This window comes from Nuphar pumila, chromosome 2, assembly GCF_984573655.1.
Source record: "Nuphar pumila chromosome 2, dmNupPumi1.hap1.1, whole genome shotgun sequence".
NCBI classification, from domain to species: Eukaryota; Viridiplantae; Streptophyta; class Magnoliopsida; order Nymphaeales; family Nymphaeaceae; genus Nuphar; species Nuphar pumila.
In genome coordinates, this window is record NC_143250.1 from 32,753,895 (window position 1) to 32,767,070 (window position 13,176).

The following is a 13,176-nucleotide window of genomic DNA, read 5'->3' on the forward strand; positions in this document are numbered from 1 at the left end:
GGTTGAGGTGATGTATGCAACAACTGATTGATCTTTCCTTTCCCAATTGAGAAATTCTACATTTTTGACATACACGATCGAACTCACCCCTTGATCATCTTTCTCTTCTCTCGGGACAAATTCTGGTGGAACAAGAGTGGTTCCGTCCAGGTGACCTAAGAGACCTTGACTCCTTATAAAATGAATAATTTGTCTCTTCCAAATCAAGAAATTTGAGGTATTCAACTTTTCAGAGACGAGTTGGTTGAGGAAGCTTGAAGAAAGATTTGATTGAGAGTGATAATGGGTCCATTTGAAAAGAAACAACGAGAATGTCGACCAGAGTGTTCACAAAAAGTTCAGCCTATTTTTTTTATTTTTTTATTTTTTTTTTAGAATTGCAGGCTGTTGGATGCAGGGAACTCAGTTTATGAACCTTTTCTGTGCAGTCCAAAAACTGAGATTGATGAGATGAAGGATGCCTTCACACGTTAAAGGAACCCCTTTTTTTTATAAGAATAGAAATCGATAATCAAAGGATAAGTTTCACAGTATAGCAGTAAAGAATAAAAAAAATAGAATGTGCAAAGACAGACTTAGAGGAGATTAGGTAAGGCAGATCAAGAAAAGAAATTAAGGAGAGACTGTGGGTGTCTGTGTTCACGTAAACGTGAATCACAGATTCACAAAAAAAATGAAACCCACGTGAATAGAGGTCACGTGGGTCACGGTTTCACCAAGGGAAGAAACCCACGTGAGGCGTGGGTACACAATAGATTTCAGAAAGAGGGGAGGAAATGGGGAAGAACAAAAGAAAAATCCAAGTGAGGTGTGGGTACACAGTAGATTTCAGAAAGAGGGGAGGAAATGGGAAGAACAAAAGAGAAAAAAAAAAAAAAGGGGAAAAGGGGGAACAAAAAAAAGGAAGAAGGGGAAAGAAGAACCTCGATTTTCCGAACTCGCTCTTGCCGGAATCCTTCTCAGCCTGAGTCGGATCTAAGCTTTGATACCATGAAAGTTTTCACCTATAGAGAAAAGAGAGAGAGACGAAGAAGAAACGCAAGTTTTTTTTTCAGCTGTTACGCTTTCTGCTTTTCTCATTACTTAAAATCGTGACCTAAAAGATGTTTTATAATGTTACAACACAGTGATATGGATCCGGGTCTGGTGTATCCAGACCCGATAGTCTAAGTGGGTTATAATACATAACTATGGATATGTGTACATGGCTGTACACAATCCATGGATCGACGTGGATCGGGTCGGATCCTTTCCACCTTTTTCAGGAACATCAGTTAGAGACTGGATCCTTACCTCCTCAATTTCACAAAACTCACTGAACTAGAAAGTTGAATGCCTAATCAGAATGCACAAAATGTTGCACAGTAAAACTACTTCCCCGTGTAGCATATATAGCAGTACACAGAGTACAATAAAATTCATAGAGGTCATACAAAGCTGGTAGCCACTAATTCAAAGCCTTCACTATCTCATTCATATGGTCAGGAAAGTTTTTCATTCTTTAAGAAAAGGAAATCAAGTATCATAGAGAGAAAAATATTCAGGAAAAGGAAATCAAGTATCATCGAGATAAAAAAAATTATGGTAACATTTAATATTGGGAACTGGCACAACTTGTCATACTTATTACTTTCAAAAAGAAAAAAAATGGTCCAGTGCCCTCACGTTAATCTACATCCTCATATTACCTGTTAAACTGACACTTTATGTTCTGCAATTGAGATAATGTTCAAAGAAGAATATCAATTATCAATCGGCCTAAAATTACTTACGATTCTTCAGTGAAATTACTGAGAGCACCTCCAGTTGGTATTTTTCCTACCAAAAAATTGGTAGAAAGGTTGCTGCATAAATTATCAATCAATTAGCGAGGATATAACAGAAAACCATTAAACAGGCTAGAATAAATCCATTAGTAGGATACTTACAGCCTTGAAAGTTTCACCAAGTTTACAAGTGAAGTAGGAATAGATCCACTGAGTGTGTTACTTGAGATATCTCTGGAGTTAGAAAAATAAACAGAAATTAGGCAACATCGGAGGTCATTTCAATAAGCATTATTTCCCGTACTTGTAAAAAAGGAAAATAACAGCTTCATAACACTTAGGTGACATCGAGACCTAGAAGATCAGATATCTGGAGCAGATGAAACAAATGTCTACCAGATCAACATGGACCCTAAGCTAACTGAAAAAAAAATGAACTGAAGATATGCCTTATTAAAACAATTAGTATGAGATTAACTTACAGAGTTTCTAGATGCAGAAGGCTTCCAAACTCAGGTGGGATGGATCCACTCAAAAAGTTGTCTTGCAAATGTCTTCCAAAGGATAAAACATGCAAAAACATCAATTAATAGAAGAACATTTATTTTCAGTAATGTGAAACGAAACATCAACAAAAAATATCAATGCATAACAAGGGCCGCTTCTTACAATCTTAAAAAGGAAAATTAATTGAAAGACAGCAGCTGATGATTACAACTCACTGATGTGAAATGAGACAGCAATAAAAAAAACAATGCATAACAAGGACCACATCTTTTAATCTTAAAAAGGAAAATTAATTGAAAGACAGCAGTTGATGATTACAATCCACTGATGTGAAATGAGATAGCAATAAAAAAAATCAATGCATAATAAAGACTGCATCTTAAAAATCTTAAAAAGGTAAATTAATTGAAAGGCAACAGTTGATGATTATAAGCTTTTGCAGAATAATTTGACCAAGACTAACAGGACCAGTGTCTCAAACATACAAAAGCAATTAGGTTTCTCTTTTTCTTCCTTCATATTCCAGTCAGGGCCACCAGAAGAAGCATCAAATCGGGTCAGGCCTGACCCGACCTGGCCTGGCCTGTCCAATAGGCCCACAAGCCAATGGGAGGGCCGTGGGCCGGCAGCCCAGCTTGTCAGAAACGGGTCGAGTTTGACCCGGCCTGGCTAGGTCAATGGCCCGGTCAGCTCGTCTCCTTAGCGGGTCAGGCTGCCTGTTGTGCAGCCCTAGTAACAGCCACTTTTGGTTGCTAAAAGTATCTTTAGAGCTCTCATGTGCTACTACATTGCCTTGATCATAAAATGGTTGTGCTCAGGGTTACCGGAAGCGCCTATAGGAGTGGGGAAGCACGCTTCCCTGAAACGCACTTCGAAAGCGCAAAATCCAGGGCTTCTAAAACGCACGGGGAAGCACCCATTTTAATTGGGAAGCGCACTTCCCCATTAATGGGAAGCATGCTTCCTATTAATAGGAAATGTTCTTCCCCGTTAACAGGAAATGTGCTTCCCAATTAAGGGAAGCTCGCTTCCCGTTAATAAAGAAGCTCGCTTCGCAAAATCGGGAAGCAAGTTTCCTTTTTTTAACAATTTGGACTTTTACCCCCTTATTAATCCTTTTTTACAAAAAAAGAAAAAGAAATTGTGTTTTCTATGAGTTCAAAATGGTCATTTTTGAATTTTTTGTGAAAAAAAAAACAAATCGCATAGGGTTTGTTTTTCATTCGCAACTCTCTCTCTCTCTCTCTCTCTCTCTCTCTCTCTCTCTCTCTCTCTCTCTCTCTCTCTCCACCGACGTCCGAGCCTCTGGCAACCTCCGGCGATGGCGATGGGCGCCCTCAAGTAACTCTCTATCACTCTAACTCTCTCTCCCTCTCTTTGTCTCTCTCTTTGACTCTCCCCTATTCCTCTCTCACTCGCTTTGTCCCTCTTCTCTTTGATTCTCCCTCTCTATCTCTCACTCTCTCCCCCTCTCACTCTTCATCTCTCGCTCGCTATGTCTCTGACGCTCTCACTCTCTTGCTCTCTCTGAACCTGTTATTACACACGGAGATGTATGCATTATGCACACACGAGAATGAGCTTCCATGTGACTTTATCCCTATCGAGAATAAAGGTTGGTTATTGCATAAAAAATGAATTTTCTTTCAAGTAGTGAGCATCGTTTATACTTTATGACGATGAATGTTGTAGGAAAGCTCTAGCATCAATTTTATGTTGAATAGTGGTTTGAGTAGGCTGTTAAGCAGCTTAAGCGTGGGTTCTTGTTCAGTTTGACTCGGCTCATTTGTTGAATATCTTTTGTTCCATTGCAGACCTTAGCTTCTATTTGTCAATGTAATTTTTTACTCGTTGATCATGATCAAGGCATATTAACAGCCAAGTAGATAGAAAATCCTCCCCTTGACCTTCAAATTCAATGTTTCATTTTCTATATATCAGTGGTGTCAATGTAGAATGTGCATTCATTTTTTTAATTAAGAAAATTAATTAGAAGTTGAACTCTTTATAGTTGCAAATGTGATTAGTTTATACTTATAGATTTGTGGTTGTTTCTTCACACAAACACATAGATATTTGTTTAGCTTTTGTGGTTCCGTTCACCATGATTTAGATCTCATCAATAGTTATGTGTATTTATTTCTTTGTGCATTTAAAAATTTAACCATATCTTCATGTAATCTTTTAGTTTATTGATTTTTCTATCATGCAGAGATGACAACCTCAAAAACAAGTCATTTGATTCATTTCTTGAAAAATGAACGCTTCTTAATCAAATTTATTAGTTTTCTTGATGTATTATTTATTAAATGCTTACAACATGATGCATTTGTTAAATGGTTGCAACAGGAATATGAATTATGAATTTTCTTGATGTATTATTTATTAAATTCTTGCAATAGGATGCATTTGTTAAATGGTTGCAACTTGTAACTGGAATATGAATTATAAATTTTTCTTGATATGTTAATTATTAAATGCTTGCAACAGGATGCATTTATTAAATTGTTGCACTTGCATATATAATTCAGTTTTAAGATTAATAGATCAACTTTAATATTGTATACTCATGTTTTATTTTGTCAATGATAACAAAAATCCTATATTTTGGTAAATTAGAAAAAATATAATTACATTTTCGCTTTCTTGTTGATTCCTATTTTCTTTTCACTCGAGTCCTAGGTCGCTTCCCTCTTCGTTTTCCCTTCGAATCCTGGTTTACTTTCGATTCAATTCCTAGGTTATTTCTGGTTCGGTTCGCTTCGCTTCTCACTTCCAAGACGATTCCGGATTCGCTTCTAAGTCGTTTTGTGCTTCTCGCTTCCTAAAATTGTAGAAGTACCTCACTTCTCACTCCTACTTCCTCGACAGGCAACTCTAGTTGTACCCTATGTCACAAAGATACATGGAAACAAGGACGTGTGACACAAGTTCAACTTGAAAGATCAAATTTTTTTTGGAAATAGGACATGAGAACACAAAAAAATTATATTTTTAATCAATAGAAAACTATTTTTTTATATTCTAATGTTAAAAATGCATTTTTACTTAAATAAAACCTTAAAAAATAAATAATATTAAAATAATGTTCGTACATGTTTGTTCCCATGTTTGTGTCACCAGGGACACACCACCAAAGTGGCATGTCCTTGTGATGCAGTTTTTCCTTAACAACTAGTAAGGATTCAAAGTGAAGTAATCAATGTTTCATGCTGTTGGTAAGAGAATGCTTGTTACACCCTTGTCTTAATTTAGATTGATTGCTTGCAACTCGCATCCTTTAACTGTTTGGTATATCTTTTTGGGTAACCTTGTTGGGTTCTCTCTATGTTCATTATGTTGTCTCTTCAAGTAAGGAGTGACCATCGAGTCTTGTAAAACCCATAATTTTTAAGGATTATTAATAAATAAAGAACTTATTTTTTTATCTCCAAATTAGAAATGTATTTCTAGCTTTTGAATTTCATTTATTGATATATTACATATTCATTTGTTCATTTCTGGCCAATCAGGGCATAATTTGCATTTATAGAACTATTTCGAGTTATAAATCACTATTTATATATAAATTATATTTAAATATATTTTTAATAGAGTTTGTAAATTATTGGAGTGTATTTGTGTGTTACGTGGCGCTTGGTAATGGTTTATAGGGTAATCTGCCATTTTTTGTTAATCTTTGTATAATTGGCATTTTTTTAGTTTTTGGCATTTGTGATCGCACAGAAATGGTTCGTTGTATTGCTTGGGTAGTGGCCTTTGAGAATTTCTAAACCCTTCAATCTTTTGGGTTTTGATTTGTTGTTCTTTAAATTATTGAAGTAATTTTTCTTAATTGGACTTGTAGAGAGCATGTTTAGGCACTAATTGTGTAAGCATGATGTTGTGCTAAATACTTTACTGAATTGCAAATACAAGTTATGCGCACAAACCGCACATAGTTGTGGATATCTAGGGGTGCTATGATTGCCTATATGTTTAACTAATTTGAGTGCAGGATATACTAAAAGTGTGATACTTACGCTAAGTATCAAAACAGCTATAAGCCAATGTGCATTGAATGCAATGCAATGCGAAATGCAAATCTGATAAATGCCCGAGGTAAGTACGTGATGCAAATGCATCACCCAATAAATTTATTTTTATTATATGCAACACTTTCATGCTAACACAGACCACTTAGTTGTGGATATCTAAGACTATTGTGATTGTAGTTCGGAGATCATATTGCATGATTTGAATGTATGAGAATAGAAGTGATTTTTTTGTAGTTCGGAGATCATGCTCGTCATGATTTTAGATACCGGAACATGGAATGTGTTTGTTGCAGGTACATGTTTGAGCATGCATTTGTGTGAATGAATGTTGCATAAATTGATGTGTTTAACATGACCATATTGAATGCTAGTGTGAAATAATAAATGTGTAATCATGCATGAAAGCATGAGCGATAGAATCATGTTCATGATACGATTATGCAAATACCGTTATGCATGGACTGATACGTCACGTGCTCTCATGAACGAACCATGATTTGTGTGAATATTATTAATATATGTATATATATATACTATGTGTGAGACATTATGCATTAAATGATTGCTTTGCATATTGATTCATGCGGTGAAACAATGCATATATGACTTGAATTTTGTGTGCATAACACGAACTATGTAGGAGTTACGTATGTTGAGGTTTAGTTGTTTCGTATTATGAAATGTGCATGTTCACGTATGCATGCATAGAACTCATGTTTTGTTTACGCATGCTTCGATATTCAATTTACGAAATGCAATGTTCTTTATGACAATGATATGACGTGTAGGATAATATGCTTCTGTATGATATGATTTAAATGTCACGTAATATGATATTATGAATGCATGAGATAAATGTTTAAGTTCAATAGTGAACTATGGTTCATGGAACCTTATTAGTTAAATATGTGATTTTATTATTTAAGTGTCATATGAATTGATGTATGATGTGATGCATATTAATTGTATGCATGTTTGTGCCCGTGTTGGTGGTTATCGACCCTGAGAGTGGTCAATTGTATCACAATAGTTTTCATTGGATATGGTACCCGTTGAGGAAGTGTTCTCAAAGGATTCTCTATGAGGGTGCGTATGACCAGAACAGGTAATCCGGCTAGAGCGGTAAGTCTCTGTGAGGAAGTGCATTGTCCAAGAGCGGGTAGCCCGTGAAGACGGTATATTCCTGTGAGGAAGTGCATTGTCCAATACCAGGAAAACCCTCCGTCTAAGGCGGTAACTCCTTGTGAGGTTATACATTTCTCAGACCAGGCGATCCGGCGTAGATCTTATGAATATTTATATGATTAAATAAAATGTTGTGATGAATTGTGATGATCTTCTGAGTTTGTTGAGATCGCCAATTATGATTCTATAGATTTAGCTTTTCTGTTGTAGCATGATTACATGCTGAACTGAGATGTGAGAATCAAATCCTTATTGATTTTAGATCTTGATATGAGGTTACGATTGTGACGCTTATGTTAGCACATAGGTAAATGACACATCACGCCTACAGATGACTAGGTTGACTTATTAGGTGAATGATACTTAACGCCTACATAGTTTTATTGCAAATGATTGCATTATGATTGTCTGAGTGAATATATCACACCTATGTATCATGATTGATGTGTATTATGAATATCTAACTAAATTATTTAGAAGTTACGTGCATGTGTTTCACGCTGGAATGATCAAATGTGATTTGACTTATTGTTTATAAGAATTATGAATGCATATGAAAATGATGCAATGATCTGAATGTCTTAAATGCATGTATATATATATATATATAGATGCAATGACTTGAATGAATATAGATTATGCTTTATTGTGTGAGTTAAGGTTGAATAAAATATTAAGTAATGAAATGCTTCTAAATGCTTTATGTTTGAATGCTTGAAATGAATGACTCATAGGACGTTATTCCCTTATCTATCACCTGACGATTGATGAATAATATATCATATCTTTACCTTTAAATGCTTGATATGTTTTCTTTAAGTTTAAATTTGGGTTGCTCTACCAGACTTTAGCAAGGCTGACCTTGTTTTATGGGAACAGGTAATGCAGGTAAAGTATGATGAGTATTTGAAGCGAATGACTGGTTGAGCTGCATCCTGATGGTCCACTATTACCTTGCGATCGTGATAAACATGATCTTTTCGTTTTAAGTACTTGATCATGTAGAGATTGAACTATTGTTTTTATACTCTGATTTAAAATAAAATTAAAACTCTTCATATTTCAGTCTTATATTGTATTTGGTTTGAAATGTATATATCTCATACATTTTGTTTTGATTGTTATCTTTAGTGTAACCCTGCCCAAAGTCTTAACCGTTTTTTAAAATCGTTTCCATATTATAAGATCTGATTTACTTATACTTATCAAAAAAAAGTTGGTCTCGAAATTTCAATATTTGAACAATAATTAAGGTTAAAATTTTGGGGGCGTTACAAGTTTACTAGTTGATTTAGTCCAGCAAAATGATTTCACCTGTAGAAGGTCATGATGAGTGATATGGGCTATTCTTTTAGCTATTTCCAGAATGATCAAGTTCAATACAGTCTATAATCAAAGTTCAGCCTCAATGAGAAACTGTGATTCCATTGCAAGCAAGAGCAAGCCTAAGCTAAATCTCCTCACTAAAATGATCCAATAAACCTATGACCAAAGTGAATCATGTTGATCCAAATGAGACACCAAAAACCGATTGGGACATGGATGGTTCTTGAGTTGTGCATGTGTAAATGCATAGCACTAGTTATATAATGCACCATCCCGGTTCTACAAAGAAGATATTTGGACTAAGACCTCACCTTCAAAATACCTCCTTTTCATTTAGTGACACAAATCTCAAAGTGTCTCTTACTTGATATAGTGGATTCTAAGATCAAATCAAGTTATAAATGAAATGGTAAGCTAACAACAGAGACTAAAATACCATTGACATAATTTCATAAGGATAAATACCACATTATAATGAAGTTACTAAATTGACAGTTGGGCACATACAAGCATTAACTGTCATAAGTAGAGACCCATAACAGTATGCTACACTCATACATGCAAGCACATAAGTAGACATAAACATGCATGCAACATACACATACACATACATACATGCATGCATGTAAGCATGCATACAAAAATTGATATTAAATCAAAGAGAATCTACTCTAATGTGAAGAAAACAAAATTCTTATAAAAAATAAGGCCTGCAAGTGCAAGGTTACTTCAGTGCATAGTCACAGATATCGACGATATATCTAAATTATCATATCGTGAAATTATTGATGTAAAATAGAAAAACATTTTTAAAGGAAAAATCTTTCGATATTTCAAAAACATCAGCAATATATACATGTACACATATATGTTTATATACTGTGATAGTATCATGATATTAGTGTGTCTGCAATCAATGTTGTAATTATTGTATTGGAACCCGTATTGAAAGGGCTGGCAACACAGTTGTATTGTATCTTAAGATACAGAAAACACCTATTTTAAAAATCACAAAAAAAATCAAATTATAAAAAAAACAAAAAAAAAAATAGAAAAAATGAAATCAAATTTAAGCACTATGAACAATTAAAAATACACATGTACTACTATAATATGTGAAACAATATTGTAACAAACTAACAGCTAATTAGTTTCATAATGTCTTTCACTAATTACAATAAACACAAAAGTTGAATAATGCATGCTCTTTCATAATAATACTTCTCTTCTTTCTTGTCTTCGCTAATCACAATAAATTAAGAAGAAAAATTCTACATTTTTGTTCCTATAGCTAATGAAATAAGTGAATAAGACTCTACTAAAGCCTTATTTATGTAAAAAGTAGTCGCTAAAAGTGCAAAAGAATCTAAAATAAATTACCTGAAAATTTTCAACAAAAAAGTGAAAATAGTTGTATCTTACGATACAGTATGATACAGTTCGATACACTGCATTTTCCGATTCAAGGGGGTATATAGTATTGCATGGCTAGCGATAATATGATACACAATATTGTATCATACGATACGATATGATATTGATAACACTGTCTACAATTACTCAACAGACAAGACAGGGTTTTTTTCAAGTCTTAGCTAAGGGTACGCCCTCAATAGAAGGTGAGGGTTCGCTTCTTCTAGCCGTGCGACAACAGAAAGAAGGAAAGAAAGAAGGAAACGACAAGGAAAGAAAGAAGGTATCCTATTTTTCTAATTTTCCTTTTTTTTTATTTTTTTTATTTGATTCTTTAAATTCCGAGATTTTCCCAAGATTTATTAAAAAACCTATAATATCCCGAGATTTTGGCTCTTCAAGATCAAAATTTGTGACTATGATTCAATGTCAAAAATCTACACATGGTCATTTAAGGAACAAGAAGTTGTAAGAAAAGTTTAAAAGGTAATGGTTGAGTATATCAAGGGGCTCTTAAGAACAAGCATGTTTGTTGAATACTTGGATGATGGTTATGATTTCCATAACAGAAGTCAGAAATATCACGTCATCAATTAATATAAAAAAAATTCAATGCTAGTATAGACACTTACATAGCTCTTAACTCGGTGCAATTTCCCAACTCTGAAGGAATGGTTCCATAGAAATTGTTGTCATGAAGAGCTCTGGAACATGGAAAGCATCCAAATTGTCATATGAATGGCATCCAGTTAAACATTTTCACGTTGTTATAACTATACTTGCATGAAGAAACTCTCAAAATTAGTCAATGCCTTGTTTAAAATCAACATATGAAAAGTGTTTAACGGGCAATTTACATGGGATGATCACCACTCAAATAATGTACTTGCACAAGGAATTTTAAGGGCTACATCTTGAGGGTTAATTCTAATTCTACCCAGTTATAAGAACATACAAAATCTGTAAGTGCTTAAGCTTCCCCAGTTCAGATGTTATGTATCCACGCAATTTGTGATAGGCAAGGCTCCTGAAAGAACAGAAAACTTTTTAGCAAATTTGACAAATAAGCCTGATTAAATTTGAGTTTGAAAAGCTGGAAATTTTTTGAACGGAAATCAGCAGTATAATGCTACATAAATTCATTCAATGAAGAGAGATTAAAATTGAAGAGATATACTCAAGTGGATAAGTGAACAATCTCAAATGTTGTATACATGCTAATGGCCTCATTATTACGATCCTTGGAAGGCCTTTAAGCAGCTCCACAGTCAAAACTATTGAATATTTGGAATGGGGACAGCTATTTAACAAACAATAAATTGATCTTTGATAAGGTCAAACGACCAACTAATATAGGCCTCATTATTCTAATCTGTGAAGATCATTAAGCAACTCCACAGTCCATACTTTTGACTATCTGGAACAGGAGGCAGCTACATAACTAGTGATAAATTGTCATATGAAACGAAAACATGACCCCAGGATCATCATGTTGCTTCCTTACCCGAGCTCTGCTCGCCTATGATCATCAGTCCTGAATATCAAATACATCTTAGCGATCTACAAAGGACTGTATTTAAGTAAAAAATATATAAGTGGGATAGCTAAAATTATGATAGGCTTCGCATTACCAGAAAGTGATTACATTATCCAAAAACCTGCAGCATAATGTGGAATAGTAGAGCAAAAAAGCAAGTACATGATGAAAAAAATGCACTTACAGGTAAATCACATTCTTCGTCTTGGGATCACAGGTAACACCTTTCCATCCACAAGGATCAGGATCCCCTTCTTTCCATTGAAGAAGAATGCCATCGGAGGCAACAATTGCAGTCTTAAATGTAAGAAGAGCCTCACCTGCAAGCAACAATGCTCCTCAAAATATAACCTTAAAACTTGAACTCCAAACATCACAATGATTATTGTTAAAGCTCTGAAGCCCAGCCACAAGGAGAAAGCATAATAGCAAACCATCAGGGCTCATTGTGCTGGTTTTCTGCATCAGGATACAAGCCAATAGAACAAGAAGGATTAGCTCTGGACACTTCATTGCAGAAAAACCCACTTGTGATTCTCATGAGGCTCATGCAGGTGTCATATCTGTTGGAAGAAGGTTCAGCCAACAAAGAAAATAATGAATAAGTTCTATGTACTGTGAGCCCATAAACAGTAAGGAAAGTGACACTAGCATTGCATGAGATAAACAAAATAAGCTTTTGTTGATAGTTCGAATTGTTCGCCAATTCAGTTGAACAAATAAACCTTTTGGCAACAGTTGCAAATCATTATCTGCAGAACTTTTAACTTTGAAAAGGGTAGAACGTTATCTTTACCAATAGACAACATACAAGTGATGATTTTGTATTCAGATGGAATATCGCTAAATGCATACATTCAACAGGTAACTGGAAGACTGTCAAAAATTCTGGCTTGTATACAGTTTCTATATGGAGCATCAAACACTTTTTATATGAGGAGGCTGTGCACATTTTCTCTTAGATACAGAGAACAACATAGACAGTATCAGAGAAACATCACACCATGGACTGCAAAATAGTGGCCAAGTACAATGAACAATGTGGAACAGCTGAGAACTTTCTGATAAATCAGCGACAAATTGTTGATATGCAAGAAGATGATGATCAAGACGAAACAATGGTGACAGTAAAATAACAAGAACTGCAATTTTCTCATTCCTTGGGAGTGAGAGGCAATACAAAATTGAAGTATCTAACCAGCAAACCCTGCATCTCAACCTATGTCACACGGACTCTTCTAACAGGGCACCGCACCCGCACCCAGGCGGGTGCGACACTTGGACACAACTTCCTTTGTGTTAGGTGAAGTCAACCACACTGAGGTCCATTTCTATCCAAAAGTAGATTCAGTTAACCCTAATCAAGTCCATTTTTATCTATATTATATATATAAATACATAAATG

The 13,176-nt window shown here is 34.9% G+C and overlaps 1 protein-coding gene across 1 annotated transcript in view; it reads right to left on the reverse strand.

Annotated features, from left to right (window-relative positions):
- The window catches only part of LOC149845193 (LRR receptor-like serine/threonine-protein kinase FEI 2), a 45,448-nt gene that overhangs the window by 30,055 nt on the left and 2,217 nt on the right, over positions 1 to 13,176 (reverse strand). The window contains exons 2-8 of the mRNA XM_089995589.1: positions 12,206 to 12,334; positions 11,956 to 12,091; positions 11,190 to 11,261; positions 10,867 to 10,938; positions 2,249 to 2,320; positions 1,929 to 2,000; positions 1,773 to 1,844 (exon numbers count right to left, since the gene is read on the reverse strand). Of these exons, the coding sequence (XP_089851715.1) occupies positions 1,773 to 1,844; positions 1,929 to 2,000; positions 2,249 to 2,320; positions 10,867 to 10,938; positions 11,190 to 11,261; positions 11,956 to 12,091; positions 12,206 to 12,284 (575 nt within the window). The 5' untranslated portion in view covers positions 12,285 to 12,334. The remainder of the gene's footprint in view (positions 1 to 1,772; positions 1,845 to 1,928; positions 2,001 to 2,248; positions 2,321 to 10,866; positions 10,939 to 11,189; positions 11,262 to 11,955; positions 12,092 to 12,205; positions 12,335 to 13,176) is intronic.